The 19773-nt window shown below is 47.4% G+C and overlaps 1 protein-coding gene across 4 annotated transcripts in view; it reads left to right on the top strand.

Annotated features, from left to right (window-relative positions):
• The window catches only part of Amotl1 (angiomotin like 1), a 111372-nt gene that overhangs the window by 60093 nt on the left and 31506 nt on the right, over positions 1–19773 (top strand). For all 4 annotated transcript variants that reach the window (XR_003847815.1, XM_008823125.3, XM_029558687.1 and 1 more), the window contains 2 exons: positions 13193–13338; positions 16739–16888. Coding sequence is in view for 3 of the 4 variants with exons in the window: in XM_008823125.3 (XP_008821347.1) it covers positions 13193–13338; positions 16739–16888 (296 nt within the window). In the remaining variant the exon portion in view is untranslated. The remainder of the gene's footprint in view (positions 1–13192; positions 13339–16738; positions 16889–19773) is intronic.

Here is a 19773-nt window from a genome sequence, read left to right on the forward strand (position 1 = left end):
GCGTTCCTCCATGGCCTGTGCTCCAGCTCCTGCCTCCAGGTTCCTGCCCTGAGTTCCTACCTTGGGCTCCCTGATGAGCTGTGTGCAACCTGGGAGATGTAAGACAAATAGACCCTTTCCTCCCCAAGTTGGTACTGGTCAGAGTGTTTTGTCACAGCAATGAAGGACAAACTAGGACAACAGTGATGTCAAAGCCAAACAGTTTCTGAAGAACAGGACTTCTGGCCAACTCCTAGTAGGTCTGGCTGTGTGAGACTTCGGCCTCTTTGTTTTTTAACCTAACTGAGGTCCGTTTTCCCATGCTTTCCCCCTTCCTCCCTAAGGTAGGTTTCCCCCCAAAGCAGAGCCTCGGGAATGTCTAACTATATGTTCACAGTTAGTGAGACTTACCATTTCTTCCTAAAAATTAACGATTGTGAAATTCTATCTGCTTCAGGCCAGGGAGCCAAAAATAAAATATTAGATGTAGGAAAGCCTAGATTGGCAGAGATAAAATTTCATTTTATGGAGTTTTAAAATAACTATGTCAGGTCTTGTGACATTTGGGGGTAGAGTTGGCACCTGGCTAGCTAGGCAGGTTTGTGCAAGTGTAGCAAGTGTGTACGGTGTGCACGAGACTCTCCATCCCTTGGCGTTTTGTAGGCACCCCATGATCAGCATGTCTCGTTAAGCTGAAGTCTATGTAAGTTGGATATGGACTAATAATGGTATACGGCACTGGGGAAAAAAATTTGACAGTTGTTTACAACATATTGGTGAGGGGCTGGAGAGATGGCTTAGTGGTTAAGAGCACTGACTGCTCTTGCAGAAGACCCAGGTTTGATTCCTAGCACCCATGTGGCAGCTAACAACTGTCCTAACTCCAATTCCAGGGGATCTGATGCCCTCCTCTGACCTCCGCAGGCATTGCATGACATGAATGCACTTACATACCTGCAAGCAATACACTCATACACATAAAAAATTAAAATAAATAAAATAAAAAACAACATAATGGTAAGCAATAAGTGAAAACGACTCAGAATTCTTATGAATGTTTGATTTTCTGTAAAATTCTAGTGGCTTTAAAAACTAATAGAAAACGTGTTTTAAAAGAAACCGTAATTTGGCATTTTTAGTGTTCCTTGTAGTCATTATCTTGTTTTCGAATCTTATTTTAGGTACTTTCGTTTTCTGCCCCATAGGAATTATGAAACAGTCTAAAATAATTTCCCAAAAGAAAATTCCCCTGGTTTTGACATTTCTATGAGGCCTGTGTGACCACAGAGAAGCAGTTACCATGGTATGGACCCTCCTCTGTAGACCTGCATGGAGCACAGGATTCTGAGTCCTCTTTGGGTGTCATTATTCCAACCACCCTGGTTTCTATCAGCCTTGGTCAGGAAGAAAGTTGGTTGTCGTACGTGACAACTTTGGCTCTTGTCCTCTTTTTCACCACAGCGCCTTGTACGCATTTCTATCCAGTACTCAATGTTTATCCAGAGAATGGATCAAAGAAGGAAATCTAGTAACCATAGGCTTGACATCTCCTTCATGGCGCATCTGTATCTAAGTGTGTGTGTGTGTGTCTGGGATTACAAACTCATACTGCTGAACCAGCTTTTAACGTGAGAGCTGGGATCTGATCTCAGGTCTTCATGCTTATAAGGCGAACACTTCACTGAACCAGCTATCCCACATGAATGCCTCCAGCCAGCCATATGGGGAGATATCCCAGGTTATCTTTATTTTAAGGCATTAGGTGAAATTACTGAAAAGTTCTATTGTGGACTAGAAATTAACTTGGTAGGGGAGCAGTTGCTTGGCAGGGCCCTGGGTTCCATCTCTAGCACTGCCAATAAAAACCTATCAAGAACAAAACAACTCATAGGACAAAAACAATTAAAAGAATATGTATGCTACTCTGGGTTCTCCCAATGATGAACTGTCACTTGAGAGATGTAAGATGAAATAAACCCTTCCCCTCCACCCCCCTAAAAAAAGAATCTGTATGAACTGAGGATGCAGCTTGTTGGTAAAGGGCTGCCCTGGCATGCATAAGGCCCTGGGTTTGATCCCCAGACCACAGGAACCAGGTGTGGGGGCATGCCTATGGTACCTAACCTCCAGAAGTAGAGGCAGGAGGACTAGAAGCTCAAGGTTATCCTTGACTACACAGGAATTTGAGGCCTGTTTGGAATACGTCACACCCTGTCTCAACAATAACAAAAAACACTCTCAGAATTCTTTTGTCGTTTTATTTTTTTTCTAAGTAGAATAATAGATAACAAAGATTTTTTTTTTTTCATTGATAAGAGCAGTAGGGTTGAGTGTGGAGGCTTATTCCTGTAATCCCAGTACTCAGGAGACTGTGACAGGATTAAAAATTCAAGGTGAGGGGCTGGAGGGATGGCTCAGCTGTTAAGAGCACTGGCTGCTCTTGCAGAGGATTTTGGTTCGGTTCCCAGCACCCACATGGCAGCTAATAACCATCTGTTATTCTAGTTCCAGGGGATCTGATGCCTCCTCCTGGTTTCTATGTGCATTGCACGCAGTGTACTTACATGCTTCTATGTGCATTGCACACAGTGCACTTACATACATGCAATTAAAATACTCATACATTGCCTGGCATGGTGGCGCACGCCTTTAACCCCAGCACTCAGGAGGCAGAGGCAGGCTGATCTCTGTGAGTTCAAGGCCAGCTTGGTCTACATAGTAAGTTCAGGCCAGCTGGGGCTACAGGGAGACCCTGTCTCAAAAAGACCAAAAAAACAAACAAAAAAACCAAAAAACCTCATACACATAAAATAAAAATAAATAACATTTTAAAATCCTAAGAATTCAAGGCTAGCCAGGGCTATGCAATGAAACCTTGTCTCACAGACAAATGACCAAGCAAACAGAACCCGAAAGGAAGAAAAGTAGTATTTCTCAAGAAAGTGAGACCGACCCACTTGGAGTTCCTTGACGCCTGTCTTTCTTTTCTCTGCTGGCTGTGCTGGAGATGAGTTGGCTTTGATGTATAAGTGACCCTGCCCAGCCTACAGGCCATGCGAGATACCGTAGCCAGCACTGTGGGCAGCAGAGGACATGCCTGTGAATCCTACCAGAATGGCACCACATTGACCAAGAAGGCTGTCTTGCTATAAACTGACTTTCCCCCACCTTGTAGAACTGGGCAGTTCTAAAATCTCTTTCTAGGCACAGGACCTGCCTCACCTGTGCCTCCCAGTGGTGGAGTCACTGTGCCCGGTGGCCTGAGCATGCGCTCCCTCTCTGCGCCTCAGTGGCTCTCAGTCGGGGGAGTTCTGAGGCTGAGCAGAGACAGGAAGCAAAGGCAACTTGCTGAATTACTTCCTGCCCCTTTGGGTCTGTTCCACCCTCTCCTCCTCTGAAGGTCCTGCCAACTTTCAGGGCACATTCTGGGCTGTGTTCCCCGAGAATGCCTGCTTGTCCCTGTTGCGTTTTGAAGGCTGAATATTCAAGTGCGTGAGCTCTGACAGGCGGCTCTGCCACAACCATTGCGTGCAGGGTGCAGGGTGCCTGTCTATGTTCAAGCGACCCTTCTCCCAAATGTGAAAATGAGTATTAGTCTATCTAGGCTCTGATTCCCACGCTCGATGAACAGAGCCCCTTAAAGAAATGGTTGCCAGTGTTTTGGTGTCTAGTTGCCGAGAACACGGGCCATGAGCGTCACATGGGTGGTTTTACAATTATTGTTTTGCTTAGCATTATGGTCGTAGGGGTGAAAACTGAGCTGCTTTTTGTGGTCCACATTCCTTCCGCTGCTTGGCGAGGTGGATGGATGGAGGACACAGATCACCGGTCCAGCCTCATATAGCCTCAGGAACCCTCACAGAAACAGGAAATCAACCCAGCAGGTCTCTGCTTAGATGGTGATTATTAGGGACACTTTCTGAATGAAGTAGGTTAGATACTGCTTTTATCCTCTCCCCTGGCATCCTGTATTCTTCCCTCTGTGCACAGTCAGCATAACCGCATAAGTAGCTGCTTAGATATATTTTCAGCCTCCCCAACTGCTCTGTTCACCATTAAGCGCCTCCTGCCCCTGCCATCCTTGGTATTTTAGTCCCAGCCAGCTGTTTCCAGAATCAGGCACTGTACCTGACACTTAGACACACTTAGCACATATTTATTCCATGTCAAATGAAATGTTGATCATGATCATTTATTTAAGCTGTCAGTTAGAGGCAGTCTGCTGTGAACTAGCTGTGTTCTAGGTCACAATGAGTAAATTCTCTGCTAAGGGCCAGATGGGAAGGAGTTCAGGCTTTGAACCTACAACTACTCAGCTCTGGCTTCGTAGCCCCAAAGCCACCCATAAATGATTTGTAAACAAATGGGTTTGGCTGCCTTCCCAAAAAAACTATTTAGGGGCTGGAGAGATGGCTCAGCTGAGAATACTGATTGTTCTTGCAGAAGACCTGGGTTCAAATCCCAGCACCCACACGGAAGCTAACAACTGTCCATAACTCCAGTTCCAGGGGATCCGACCGCCTCTTCTGACCTCTGTGGGCATTGCATGACACGGGTGCACTCACCTACATGCAGACAATACACGCATACACATAAAATGAAAATAATATATATTTTTTAAAAACCTACTTATAAAAAATAGGCTGTGGCCTGGACCTGACCTTCAGACCAGTTTGACCTCAGTTCCTGCCACTGGTCAGAGAAGAGGAGGAAGGACCCCAGCACAAAGAGAAAATGTTGAAGGGGAGATGCGAAATAGAGCTGGGAAAGAATCCAAGATCCTGCTTTGCACGTTGCCCTGATTTATAAACGCATGCTGTATTTCTCTTCTTTTCCTTCTTTTTTTTTGGGGGGGGGGATAGTATTTTTTGAGACAAGTAGCCCCAGCTGGCCTAGAACTAGTGATGTAGACCAGACTGGCCTAGATCTCAGACTGAAGGTGTGCACCCACATGCCCAAGATGGGTAGTTATTATTCTAGAAATATCAAGAAACCCGAGACCCCTAGAGATGTAGTCACAGATCTCAGCCACTAATGAGGATCTGATTGGGTCATGAAGCTTTGTTGCCTGGGCACAGCTCTTGGGGGCGGTGGTCCCAGTCTAAGTGTCCTGATGGGAGATGAGTTATGTCATCCTGGATGTCAGGGTTTGGAGAATAAACTATAGGTCTAGTCACCAGCCATGAACACGTCCTCTGAACCAGATTTCAGTAAGCAGCCATCTGATGGCCATTACGTGCAATGCTGTTCCCCAGAGGCTGCTGATCAGTCTCACAGTTTATCCTCAAGTGGAGTTCCAAGTTTGCTCCAGTGTCTATCTTCTGGTCTTGGTTCTTGCCCTGGGATAGTCATTTATAACAGTCATAGCTGTCAGCGCTGGTTAAGGACTATGTGTGAGTCAGGTGCTCTGTTGGGTGTATTGTCTTTTTGAATCTGCCAGGTTATGCTTTGGGGTAGGCCTTTATAGGTATTTTACAGGAGGAAAAGTCATGCAAAGTTAAGTGACTTATCTATGATCATACAAGCTAGGAAATGAAACAGGTTTGGGGCTTGGGTTGTTCTGGCTACCTCCTGTGGACCAGGGTGTGGGCAGAGGCTGGAGGGGGAAAGTGTCAGAGTCCAGAGGATTTTAGAGCTCAGTATAGTGTCCATGGTTTACCAAAGCAGAAACTGAGCAAGATGGCTCAGAGGGTAAAGAGCTTGCTGTGCAAGACTGACAGCTTGAGTTCGAGCCAGAGAACCCATGCTCAAGTGGAGAGAGCTGACTCCAAGTTGTCCTCTGACTCCGTGTTCTGTGGCCTGCTCTCCTCCCCCCACTAATAGATTAAGAGGGGAAGCTGCGGGGTGGGGGGAGAGCTGGAGAATGAGGAGGGGGAGGGGGAGGAGGAGGAGGGGGAGGGGGAGGAGGAGGAGGGGGAGGGGGAGGAGGAGGAGGGGGAGGGGGAGGAGGAGGAGGGGGAGGGGGAGGAGGAGGAGGGGGAGGGGGAGGAGGAGGAGGGGGAGGGGGAGGAGGAGGAGGGGGAGGGGGAGGAGGAGGAGGGGGAGGGGGAGGAGGAGGAGGGGGAGGGGGAGGAGGAGGAGGGGGAGGGGGAGGAGGAGGAGGGGGAGGGGGAGGAGGAGGAGGGGGAGGGGGAGGAGGAGGAGGGGGAGGGGGAGGAGGAGGAGGGAGAAGAAAAGGAAGCTGCTTCAGGGGCTGGAGGTGTGGTTAAGTTAGTCTAGTAGAGTACTTGCCCAGCATGCAGGAAGCCCTGAGTTCCATTGCCAGCACCACACCAAGCAGGTGTGGTAGCACATTTCGAGTTCAAGGCTAGCCCTGGGATCCATGAGACAGTGTTTTAGAAAGAAGAAGAAAAGAGAAGGAAAGGAAGAGAAGGGGAACCTGCAGCCCACAGTGACCCAAGTGCTTTGCCCCTGCAGGCATTTAGTGGCTGAGCTGTAGCTAGATTTGAGACCTGCTTTCCCTCATTTTATCCAAAAGACCAACTATCAACATTGGGGGGTGGTTGGTTGAAGGTTTTACTTTTTACCCTGAGAAGGATCCTAGAGAGCAAACATACAAAATTCTTTTGCTGGAAATCTTATTTGATTACAAATAATTTACAAAGCCCAGTATCTTGAATTAATAGCAAGCTCTTAGGATCTTCCCAAGTGGGTTGTTAGAATTAACCTCTTGTATTTATGACTTCTTCAATCGATTTTGAACCAGATGCCGTTGTAGTGGATGCATCCTCCTCAGACACTCCCAGGAAAATCATTTTAGTCCAGAACAAAGTTTAGATTCTCAAACTTAGTTTTCTCAAAATGTCTGTAAAGTCAAACTTTCTCCTCCTCTGAATGAGAAAACAAGACATAAATATAATACATTGAACAGCTCTGTGGTGTGGTTTCTCCCACTTAGTTTTTAGAACTATTTTTGGTTTGTGAGTTAGAGTAAGAACCCACAGGCCTTATCATGATCAAACCAGAGAACTCTGAAGGGGAAACGCATTTAAGTCCTGAAAATCTGGTCTTAGACCATTAAAAATAAGCCTGCATCTGCAACCAATTTTCTTTCTTGCTTACAAAGACTGTGGTTTGGTGGAACGGAGGGGGAAAAAAGGATCTGTTCAAAGGAAGTTACAAAAATGCCTGTGGGAGGGGCCACAGCAGTTAGAGGAAGGGAGATCACACAGTCAAAGGTGCGTGGCTCTCTCCCTGATGAGTTCCCAGCATTGCCTTCTAATCTTTGTGTCAGGCTCTGGTGCCCCATCTGCCCTCCAAAGGAAACATTTAAAAGGCAGGATGGGGCTGCAGCTCAAGAACCCCAGCACCATAAAACAAAACAAACACTAAAAATATAACTTTATATATAAACCTATATGGATATGTGTGTTAATATAGAGATATATGAATATATATTTTATTATGCACATGTTATATGTTCTGACCTTTGTTTTAAAGCATCATTAACATACAATAAAATATATGCATTTTAAGTGTGTATTATAATTAAATGTAACAGTTCCATAAGCAAGATTTAATCAGACCTCTGTGGCTTCTACCGTATATGGTTGGAGGTACTGGATTAAAATATAGCCACGGGGCTGGAAAGACGGCTCATGGCCAGGAGCACTGGCTACTCTTGCATAGGACCAGGCTGGGTTACCAGCACCCACACAGCAGCTCACGACTGTCTGTAACCCACGTTTCAGAGGATCCAATGCTCTCTTCTGCCTTCCACAGGCACTGCATGTGACGTATATACATACATGTGATGTACTTACATATGTATGATATACATACATGCAGGCAAAGCACATATCTGCATAAAATGAAAATTAAAAATTAAAAAATAGAAAACACAGCCAAACAGCACTTCCTGACCCTCCCACGGACAACTGCCACCCTTAGCTTTCTCAAGAGAAGCTTCTAGGCCCCACCATCCTATGGCTCATCTGTAGGATGCTTTCCACCCACTTCTCTTTCCTAGAGCAAGGACATTCATGTGGGGCTCCAGGGACTTTGCACCAGGCCGTAGCTCAGTTTCCTGTTTCCTTGTTTGTCAACTGAAGCCAATAGGAAGGTCATTGAGGCAGCTGACTGAGTGCCTAGGACATAGCAAGTCTCCAGGAACACATGTTGACTCTTGGTATGCTTAATCAAAGATCTGTTAAGCACCACAGCACGCAGTAGGCATTTTACTGACAATTGTTTTAACCCTCAAAATGGTCCTGCAAAATATGTCTTGTTCTTTTCCTTTGATGGAATGGAGTATCCAGTAGGTGAAGTCACATGTTCAAAGTCAGCCAGTATATAGAGGCGCCAGATTCAGACCAGGCTGGCCTGGCTTCAGAGCCTGTGGCAGGGCTGTGGTTTCCAGAGTAAACAGTGTAGGAACAAACATCCTCCAGTGTCAGACCAGAACCACCAGGCTAAATAAGCCCCAGTCCCCTCAGTTCTGGGCATCTCATATCCACTGAGTAAACAGACCATTCTGGGCAAGAGTCCCTTGTGTCAATGTGCCTGTTCTAGGAATTCTCAGTATATACACTGGCGTCCAGCCAAGACTTGAATGCAAAGCTGCCTTTCTTGAGACCTGTCTTAAAGAGCTTAGCTAAAAATGAAACGGAGGGAGACTTCCTGTGAGGCGGAGTCACCTAGGAAACTCTCCCTGAGTGTGTCCCAAAATGTGTCATGGCACTGGGGTGATGGCTCGGCTGGTGACTGCTTGTTTCACAAGTATGAGAACCTGAGTCCCATCTTCAGAACGCACATAAAAAAGCAAAGCATAATGGCTCATGTTTGTAATCCCAGTGCTGGGGAGGCAGGACACGCAGATCCCTGGGGATCACCCCCAGGCCACTGAGTGACGGTGTGGTGGATGTCTGGTGACAGAGATGCTGAGTGGCTCAAAGCTGGCAAGTTATGATTCACTGCAGTTGGCATTGAACATGTTGAATGATGGAAACTCGTTTATTCAGTCAACAGTAACGACCCAGAGATAAAGCTTCAGCAGTTCAGGTCCTTTGCAAACCTTGGTGGGTGTTATCTCAGAAACAGAGGATCACAACCACACTGGGGTGTAGGAGTTACCATTTCCTCCTGATGGGTGGGGGAAGGGGCCTTGGAGAGGCCAAATGCTTTGTCTCGGGCCTTGCCGTTTTAAAGTGGTGGACCTAGGATTTGAATCTAGCTCTTCTTTTTTTCTGACTCTGCCTCTCTGCCTCTCTCTCTCTCTCTCTCCTCCCCCCTCCTCCCCCCAGCTGTCTCTGTAGTAATTGTTTGTTTTAGACAGGGTCTTGCAGTGTAACGCAGCCTGGTCATGGATTCATGATGATCTTCCTGCCCTCACCTCCCAAGAATCATAGGTGTGAGCTGTCATATGCAGCTCTCTTTTTTTATTTTATTGATATTTTAAGCGTTTTCAATGACTTTATTCATTTATATGTGGAGATGCGTGTGTACCACAGTGCATGTGTGGAGATTGGAAAACAGCTTGCAGGAGTCAGTTCTCTCCTTTCACCATGTGAGTTGTGAGTCCCGGGGATTAAACTCAGTTTGTCAGGCTTGGTGGCGAGCACCTTTACCTGCTGAGCCACCTCATCAGCCCAACTTTTAAAAGGTTATTTTATTAGTATGTATTAATTGTATGAAATAATGGTTGTCATTATGGCACCTTCATACATGTATATAACACACTGTGATCATGTGTACACCCTCCCACTACTGTCTTGTTTCTCTTTGCCCCGCCCTCCGTTTGCATTCATGTCCCATTTAATCTAGATTCCACAGATGAGAGAAAACACGCTCTGTGTGTTTGTGGGACTGCCTTGTTTTGCTGACCACAACGAGCTATCCAGTTCCATCCATTCTCCTGCAACAACAAAAGTTTTGTTCTATATGGCTGAATAGTACGCCGTCGAATCTATATACGATGTTTTCTTTTTTTTTATTTTTATTTTATATGTATGAATGTATTGCCTGCATGTAGGCAAGTGCAACCATGTTGTGCAGTGCCCACAGATCAGAAGAGGGTGTCAGATTCCCTAGAACTGGAGTTACGGATGATTGTTAGCTGCCATGTGGGTTCTGGGACCCAAACCAGGGTCCTCTGCAAGAGCAGCCTGTGCTCTTCACTGCTGAGCATCTCTCCAGCCCCTGCGCCACATTCTTTATCCATTGACTTGTTAATGAAAACCTGGGCCGACTCCAAACTTGGCTATTGTGAATAGTGTGTGTGTGTGTGTGTGTGTGTGTGTGTTGGAGGGGAAGGATGTTGGTTAACTCTGAATTGTATCTGGATATCAGCCATTGTAACGCAGCAATAATTGCAATCATTAATTTGCAAAACCTAAAAAGCAATGTTTGTAGTGGGCTTAGGCTGCCACTTTACTGCTGCAGATTAAAAGTAATATGTAGCTGGTGCCTAAATAAAGAAAGGGAATCTTTATGCTTAGACTTGTGACCAGATGATGCTCTGGGATCCAGTGGTACAGACCCTAGTGTGCCTGCTTAGTGACCCCTTGTGGTCTCTGGAGCAGGACAAGGCTGGGGGGCCCCATGTCCTTAGAAATGAAGTTCCGACCCAGGGAGCTTGCTCTTGGGTGTCTGTGAGTTGGAACAGAAAGAATGTAGTGCTGAAATCTACTTGGGGCTGTGGGCAGCCGGGCCAGAGCTAGCAGTGGCCACTGACCCACTTATTCAGGACTCGTGTGCTCCCGTTTTCCATGGATGCAGATGGAAGGCTGACAGGCAGCTTTTCAATGCCACTGCGAAGGGAACGGAGGAAGGCTGTTCATCACTGCAATGGGCGGGGAGCCCACAGCGGAGCTGTCTTCTGGGGGAGGGTCACCGTAACTAGGTCTGGCTCATTTCCCCTTAGCTGTGTCGTCTGTAACTTCCGTCTGCTCAGAAGTGGGGTCTTGGCCCTTGGATCCCATCGATATAACTTGCAGTTGCAGGAGTAGCTCAGTCAAGTTGGGCGTGGTGGCGCATGCTTTTAGTCCCAGCACTCAGGAGGCAGAGGAAGGCTCTCTGTGAGGTCAAGACCAGCCTAGTCTCCATAGGGAGTGGTAGGCCAGCTGGGGTTACAGCGGATGCTAATAGTTTAAAGGGATCTTGCAATACTCCTGGCTACTCTTCTTAAAAAGATATTTTATTTATTATTTTTTTTTATGTGTATGAGTGTATTGCCGGCACGTACGTAAGTGCACCTAAGTGCACCTGTGTCATGCAGTGCATACAGAGGTCAGAAGAGGGCATTGGATCCCCTGGAACTGGAGTCACAGATGGTTGTCAGCCATCATGTGGGTGCTGGGAACTAAACCCAGGTCCTCTGCAAGAGCAGCCAGTGCTCTTAACTCCTGGGCCATGTCTCCAGCCTTGAATTTTGCCTTTTTTTTTTTTTTGACACAGAGTCTCCCTGTAGTCCCAGCTGGCCTGGAATTCACTCTGTAGGCCAGGCTAGCCTTGAACTCACAGGGATGCACCTCCCTCTGCCTCCTGAGTGCTGGGAAGCTAAGATTTTATTTATTTTTAATTTTTGTATATTAAGTGTTTTGCCTGCATGTATGTCAGTGTGCCACTTGGTTGCCTAGTACCCACAGAATCCAGAAGGCGGCGCTGGATCCCTTGGAACTGAATGGGTATTAGGTGCCATGTGGGTACTGGGGACTGAACCTGGGTCCTCTGGAAGAGCAGTCAGTGCTCTTAACTGCTGAGCCACCTCTCCAGCCCCATTGGCTTTTTGTTTTGAGGCAGATTTCATTAAGTTGCCCAGGCTAGCTTTGAAGTCCCTGTAACCCAGTTAGGTCTTGATGAACTTGTGATCTTCCTGCCTCATCTGCCTAAGTAGCTGGGATTATAGGCCTGTACCACCGGCCTGGCTTCCTTACCCTTCACATCAAATTTGTTCAAGTAATTTCATACTATAGACAGCATATCTAAATCATTTATTTATTTATTTGCTTGTCTTTTTGAGACAGGGTCTTCCTGTAGCCCAAGCTGGTCAGGAACTCGCTGTGTAGACCAGGCTAGCCTTGATTTCACAGAGCACTGCCTGCCTCTGCCTCCCAAGGGCTGGGATTAAAGACGTGCACCACCACGCCCGGACTTATTTATTTAAAAAAATGAAAAAGTGAGGCTGGAGAGATGGCTCAGTTAAGAGCACTGACTGTTCTTGCAGAAGACCCGGGTTCGATTCCCAGCACCCACATGGCAGCTAACAACTGTCTGTAACTCCAGTTCCAGGGGATCCGAGAGCCTCTTCTTTCCTCTGCGGGCATTGCATGACACAGGTGCAGTTACCTACATGCAGGCATAACATTCACACACATAAAATAAAAATAATAAAATATTTTGAAAAAAGAAAAGAAAAAGTATTGCTTTTACAGACTTTATGAGAAGTCTGTAGAGGACAAGTGGGCATGATCACTATCAGTTGCGTTATTACTGAATAAAGGAAAAGCTGTGTTCTTAAACCCAAAGCAGCGCTCCTCTTGACAGGTCCAGGAGAAAATGTGGGTGGGGCCTGCCATAGAAGAGAGTGGGGCTGCAGACAGGAGTGGCAGAGCCATCGTGGCTCAGTGGTTAAGAGCACTGGCTGCTCTCACAGAGGATCTGGGTTGTGTTCCTAGCATCTACCTGGTGGCTAACAACCATCCATGAGTCTAGTTCCAAGTTCTTCTGGCCTCTTCAGGCATTGCACATATGGGTGCACTTACATACATGCAGGCAAAACACTCATACACACACACACACACACACACACATATATAATGAGCCATCCCTCTGGACCTTGGTTTACTGTCCTGTGAATGAGAACTTTAGTATCACTGCAAATGGTGCATCTGAGGCTTGGAAGCTGCAGGTCAAGAAGGTCATGAGCATAAAATTAAAAATGTGTAAGACTAATGAGAGATATTAGTGTTGTGGAGGTGCGTTCTGGAGAATGTGGAGCTGCTGGTTCTTGGGTGTGTGCCCCGCCCTTGGAATTCTGGGATCAAACTCAGGACCTTGTGCATGCTGGGAAAGTGCTGTCTCTCCCACTGCCCGCCGCCACCCCATGCTGTGACCTGTTGGGTTAACAGTAGATTTGAGAAAGTCCTCACCTGCCATGAAGGAGCAGCAGCCATCCAATCGCTGCCATTTCACCTGTTTTTATTTCAGTCCTTGCTTGGTAGTCGACCCAGAGACTGAGCACCTGCTCATGGAGTTGATTCTGTTCTGTCCCCAGACAAAGAAATCTTGAAGGAAAAGGAAAAGTTGGAAATGGAGTTAGCGGCAGTGCGGACCGCGAGCGAAGACCATCGAAGACACATCGAGATCCTGGACCAGGCCTTGAGCAATGCCCAGGCGAGAGTGATCAAACTGGAGGAGGAGGTGAGACCAGCCTGGGGGCGGGGCAGAGCCCTGAGGGCTGTTCCTGAAGTTCCTGACCCAGTCACTTTAACCCACGTCAGGGGAGGGTTGTGGAAAACTGCCCAAGTGCAAATGACTAATAGCAGGTTTATCCTTCATGGAGCCGGGCAGAATCTGAGAGGCGTGTATTAATAGCATGGGCCATCAGTCCACAGCCTGCTGCCTGATGGTGAGCAAATGTCCAGGGTTGTAAAGGAATGGCAGGATTGAAAGCCACTGGTGCCCATGCAATCCAGACCAACAATTCCGGAACAAAATGATTGTGTCTTTTGGTATTCAATTGCATGAAAAAAGGCAAAGGGTTTATGGGGTAGGGTGGGGCTGGTGCTCAGAAGATCCACCTCCATCTCCAGGTTGGCAGTGATGTACCTCACACCCCTAATCTGGGAAATGTTGACACTCCCCTAGCATGACAGATTTAATAGTTTCTGACGAAATCATCTCTTTAATTTAAGTGCTGTGAGTTGAGCACTGACTGTCCCTTTAATCCCAAGGGAGGAATCAGGACTGTGTCTGAGATTGGGCTAGGCTGTCGCTGGCCCCTTAGGGCCACACCCTCACCTTGTGGCTCCCTGCAGGGTGCCTGGCATCTCTGTTACAGGGCTGCCTGAGCAGGCACTGTCCTAGGGCTTAGGTACTGGGAGGTGGAGCCACAGCAACAGATTGTTGCTACTCAGCTCCATGCTTGACCCTGCAATATTCATTGCCAATTCTGTTGTTCAAAAAAAAGGTCCCTCCAGAGAGAATCTGAGCCCCGGCTGCAGTCGGGCTTTTATGTAAACAAGGGCTTTGCCCCTTATGTGCACTTTATGGTTTGGTTTTTTGTTTTTTTTTTTAAAGACAGGGTTTCTCTTTAGTCCCAGCTAGCCTGGAACTTGCTATGTAGACCAGGCTGGCCTATATCTCACAGAAATCTGCCTGCCTCTGCCTCCCGAGTGCTGGGATTAAAGGTGTGTACCATCATATCTGGCTCCCTTTCATGAATTTTAAGCCCCACAGGTCCCGAGTAAAAACTGATTTTAATACCAACAGGAGGCTCCCAGGCAACAGCTCAGAGAACCCTTCTTGTCATCACAGAACATGCCTTTAACCTTGCAGACAGATCTGCTCTGAGGAAGCAAGGCCTGGGCGGGCCCTCAGTATCTTAGTTGTGATGTTAGAATGTGGCCTTAGCCCTGAAGACAGGAGGTCTGCGCTCCGTATTGTCCTCCCTGACATGGCTTCTTGAGGCCCCATCTCCGAGTGTACAGCTGAGGAAAATTCTAATTTAATTCTAAAATGTGTTATTATTGTGTGCAGATGATGTAGAGTGGGGAGGACATGTGCCAAGGTCAGAGGACAGCTTCATGGAGTCAGATCTCTCCTTCCTCTCTGATGTGGGTTTTGGGGATTGAGCTCAGGTCTCCAGGCTTGTGTGGCAAAGTTCCTTTACCTGCTAAGTCATCTTGCCAGCCCTTTCTTTAGTTTTAATATTCCTTATAAAAGTAAAAGTCAGTTTCGAGCCTTTGAAGTTCTTCCTAACCACCGTTGCGGTGCTTCCTGTTGTCTTTCTATGTGCCCCCTTGGCTGACTGGAGCTGCTCTACGGTGCCTTGGACTTCAGACAACTTGCTTTCAGCCCATTTGTTCTCACTGTGAAATTCTCCTTGTCCGACTTAATGCTAACGCAGAGGGGGGGACAGATCCATACATTCACGGATCTTGCATTTGCTTGGGGATGGCACTCCTTAGCTTAACAAGTGCATATGGAGTAGCTGTCGGATGCCAGTTACTGCCTCATGTACTGGGGACACAGGACTGACTCTGTGCAGCCAGGGACACAAGTGAACAAATCTCACAGTGGTTATATCCTAGTGGCTGTACAATCAGAAAACTGGCACACAGTGGAACATGGTAAGTGGTGTGTGAATGGTACAAAGGAGACATTTGCTCCAAAGAGATCTCTAAGAACTGTGGGGTCCTGCACTTAGTAGGCCCTCAAAATCCTGCAAAATTGAACTGAGCCATCAAGCTCCATGAATGAAAGTTCAGATACACAAAGATCCCAGTCAGGTGTGGAAATTTCTATAAAGTTCCTGGAGCAATGGGAAAAGGACTCAGATGTGACAGAGTCACACTGCCAGCTGGGCCTGAAGCCTCCCTTAGCAACAAGCTGTCAGACCCGGACACATTGCTGCCTGCTGTGAGAGGGTGCTACAGTGCAGATTGAGTCACTGGAAGGCATCTGCTCACCCAGGTACAGAGACAGGAGACAGCAACGGTTGTCCTCTCACCGAGCACCAGATCCAGTAAACATTTCAGCCTGATTTTTTGGTACCAGATGATTCCCAGGAGGCTAGACCTGCACCTGGATTTACAAACTTGGACCAGACTCCCAGCACAGAGAACAGCGAGTGTGGAGGATTAGATTTGACATTACACATCATGACGGTAAATCTGTACCTCATGATATGTTCACAGTCATTCTAATGTTCATTTCCAAGTCCTTGGCCATTGTGCTGCGTGTTCACTGTGTCCTTCCTGCCTCCACGGGGCCATCAGCTGCTCAGCTATAAGGAGAGTTACTCCAAAAACAGCTATAATAAAATCTTAAATTCATTCACAAATATACAAATGAGGACACATGCATACAAAGCCATACAAACATGCACAATTTCTCTATTATAGAAATAATTTTATATGTATTATTTTGTTAGTTATGTGATATATTTATCATATAGTATTTATTATTCTGTAACTTTTATTTACTATAGAACAATCAAAATACAGAAAATGATACATTTCTTATTCTTTTTCCGGAAATTGCTATTTTGCCCCACAGATAAACATGGTAAATGCTTTAAGGCTGTCTTTTTCATGGATCAATGCATAGGTAGACAGATTATGATGATAGAAAAACTTTTTTTATTCAGGATTATTCATTTCTTTTTCTTTCTTTTCTTTAAAAATTCTTTTAAAACAGGATCTCGCTATGTAACGCTGGCTGACCTGGAACTCAGTCTGTAGACCAAGCTGGTCTGAAACTCATAGAGACCTGCCTGCCTCTGCCTCCCCAGTACCGGAATTAAACATGTGCACCACCATGCCTGGGACAGGATTTCTTTATGATGCTGAAAAGTCTTAACCTCAGTTCCAGTGGCTTCAAATGCTATAATTACTAAGCAGTAACCAAGCAGGGAGCGCAAAGCTGTTTTGACCCCCCAAAGCAGGTGCCCGGGAGGGCCCCCCACCTAAGGCTCCTGGCCGCTCTGCGGTACACGGGCTTTGTCCCAGCACTCCGAGGGACGCAGCTGGGTGCTCGCCTTGCGCCCAGCTGCCACCGTCACATTCCTGAGCTCTGCTGTGTTTCGCTGTCTCCTCAGCTACGAGAGAAGCAAGCCTACGTGGATAAGGTTGAGAAGCTGCAGCAGGCCCTGACGCAGCTGCAGTCGGCGTGCGAGAAGCGCGAGCAGATGGAGCGCAGGCTGAGGACCTGGCTGGAGAGGGAGCTGGACGCGCTGCGGACCCAGCAGGTGAGGGGCAGGCCGAGAGGCGGGCAAACCAGGGAGAAGGGCTCTCAGACTCACTGAGCAGCCCCTTGAGAGCATTCGCTGGACCCTGCGCACCCACACGGCCTCCATGGAGTCATTGCCATGGCGCTGGGAAGAGAGGAATGCACTTTAAATGACCGGACCGAGGGGACGTTTGTGCTGGACTCTGAATGGTGACTTACTGGCTTGCAGAGCACAGAGCAGGGAGATGTGTAAAGGAGAGGCATGAAGTGTGACAAGCCCGGGGCAGCTGAGGTTAGCTGCAGAAGGTGAGGAGGCTGGTGAGGTGATGGCCCAATTGTCGAAAGCCATTACCTAGATTGAGAGAGTGGCTTGCCTGGAGTCAGTGGAGAGCCAGCTCCTGGAATCCAGAGTGGATCCGGGAAGAGCCCTTGATGCCTGGAGAGCTGATGGCAAAGTCTGAGGGCCGGCCCTGATGGCTCTGAGTGTGCCCTCAGTGTGGTGACACAGGGGTCCCAGGAGGTGCTGCAAGAGTTCGTTCAGGAACATGCTGATCACTGAGTATAGGGGTGCTGTCGAGGAAGGGGTTCACCTGTAGTAACACTAGACATCAATTGCTATTCCTCCTGTATCTCTTCAGCTGTGAGTAAACTCAGAGTAGAACATGCCAGCCCAGGGTCAATGCGGGCCTCTGCACAGAGTTCCTGCAGGAAACTCCATTCCTAGCTGCACCGAGTCTCCTGCCTTCCTGCCGTCCATTCCTCTGAGGTAGTGAAGTTTTCTCTGTAGCTGGTGTGCGTGCTAATCCTGGATGTGGAGGGGCTGGGTGCAAGGCAGGCTCCGTGGTATTATCTGCTGGATAGGGCAGAGTGGTGATGGCTGAAACACTGGAAAACATGCCCTGGGGCCAGTGCAGCCCTGGTGTGTGGCAGGCCCTCTGGAGATGTGCCGGTGGAGGAGGAGGGCAGTGTTATCCAGATTGCCCAGAAAGTGAAGCATGCCACCCAGGACTCCCATCTCTTTGGCTCGGTGCTGGCTCTGGCTCCTGAGGATGGGCATGTTGCTCTTTGCCCTGCCAGTACTGACACCAGGTGCTTGCCAGTGGTGCTGGGCAGGTGCTTCCTTCCCTGGAATCAGTGAGCATGTCAGCCTTTTGCAGTTGGTCAGCTGCTGACACTGTCACCTCTGCGTGGAGGGCTGGGCTGCACTGCCTCTGGTAAGACAGACTGACAGACGCTTGAGCCCAACTGAACTTTCAGAGCCACAATGTTTTTTCCAGTTAATGTGCAACTGATCCCCTATAGTTAGATGACTTATTCGGTGGGGCTATTTTATTTTGGCTACTGAGAAACCAGGCTTAACTCTGTGCACATCCATTTCCTGTGCACAGCTAAGTGATCAAGCACTCAGCAGGAGATTCAGAAAGTTTGTTTATTCTTTCTCATGCATGAGGTCCCAGAAGTAACAACAAAGACTTCAGGATTCTCTGAGCCTTGAACAGAAGCACAGATGGGGGTTAAATAGATCTTTTATGCCATCATTTTATGACTGACACCTAGGTCCTATGTCTCTTTACTTCGATGTGTCATGGTATCTCAAGAAATCTCCTTCCTGAGTTCACCTGATCATTATAGCTTATAAAGGTAGACATCCCAGGCAGGGGTCAGGACATCTTCCCCCTTTTGATCTATAGCTAGGCCCGGTTAGTTGAGCTAGGAATTAGTCAACAGTCATTGCAGTTTACAGAACCAGATATTATTGGCAGAAGTTTAGATGTCTGACACATTCGATCTACACTTTTCTTGGGCTATTGGACCAGGTGCTTCATCAAACCATTTGGTGAACTTTCCATTTTCCTATTTACACCTCTATGTCAGCAGTCACACATGGTGGGTGGGAGCCTTACAGAGCTTCAGGGTATCACTGAGTAGTGAAATACCACAGGGTTGCGTGTTAAGCTATCTGCTTCATGAGTAAAACACAAGGAAATTTCAAATGGCCTAAGCTTACAAGGACTTTATATAAGACTATAGTAAGTTATAAGGATACAACTTTGCCTTATCATCTGTCCAGTAAGAACAGCACCCGTGCTGTGTACAGGGGCTAGGAGATGTGAGAGTCCAGGCTCTGCCAGACAGCAGCCGTGCTAGGACTGTGGCTTTCCGGGGAAATCGCCCTTCATGCACCTTAGGTTTGCTTTGGGTACGAACAGCAAATCTGCAAGCATATGGCTGACAGGGCCAGAGTGCGGAAACTGTCTTCAGAGCAGAGCCTCCATGCTCAACAAATAACTTTTCTTCTTCTTTTTTTTTTTTTTGGTCTTTTTGAGACAGGGTCTCCCTGTAGCCCCAGCTGGCCTGCAACTCACTATGTAGACCAGGCTGACATTGAACTCACATAGATCCGCCTGCCTCTGCCTCCCGAGTGCTGAGATTAAAGGCGTGCGCCATCACGCCCGGCTACTGGACAAATAACTTTACATATTGTGTTGCCTGGGTAATGGTGTTAAGCTGTCTCCTGTGAGTGAAATGTACTTAGATTTTTTACTGTTGCTTTTCTGTCTCCTCATTAAAAGAATAAGTATTGTTTTCATTTCCTCCTTTTATGCTTTTTGGTTTCTAGTTTTGCTAGTGAGCATTTATTATTTTATGAAAAACAGTAAAAATGGTATTACAGGAATGTCCACCAAATGTTGAGTGTTTTACCAGTCCACAGGGTAGATGCTGTAAAGGACAGCGTGTGACTGGAGCTCAGTGCCCAAGCAGCACCACCTGTACCTTCCAGGCAGGATTAAGAGTCCTCTTTTGGATACAGAGTCTTCTGGGAAGCTCGGCCCTTCTGGAAAAGGCTAGCCCAAACCTCTACCTCTGATGACCTCCTCCTCCTCCTCCTCCTCCTCCTCCTCC

Source organism: Nannospalax galili, unplaced genomic scaffold, assembly GCF_000622305.1.
Source record: "Nannospalax galili isolate Female #2095 unplaced genomic scaffold, S.galili_v1.0 scaffold469, whole genome shotgun sequence".
Taxonomy (NCBI): Eukaryota; Metazoa; Chordata; class Mammalia; order Rodentia; family Spalacidae; genus Nannospalax; species Nannospalax galili.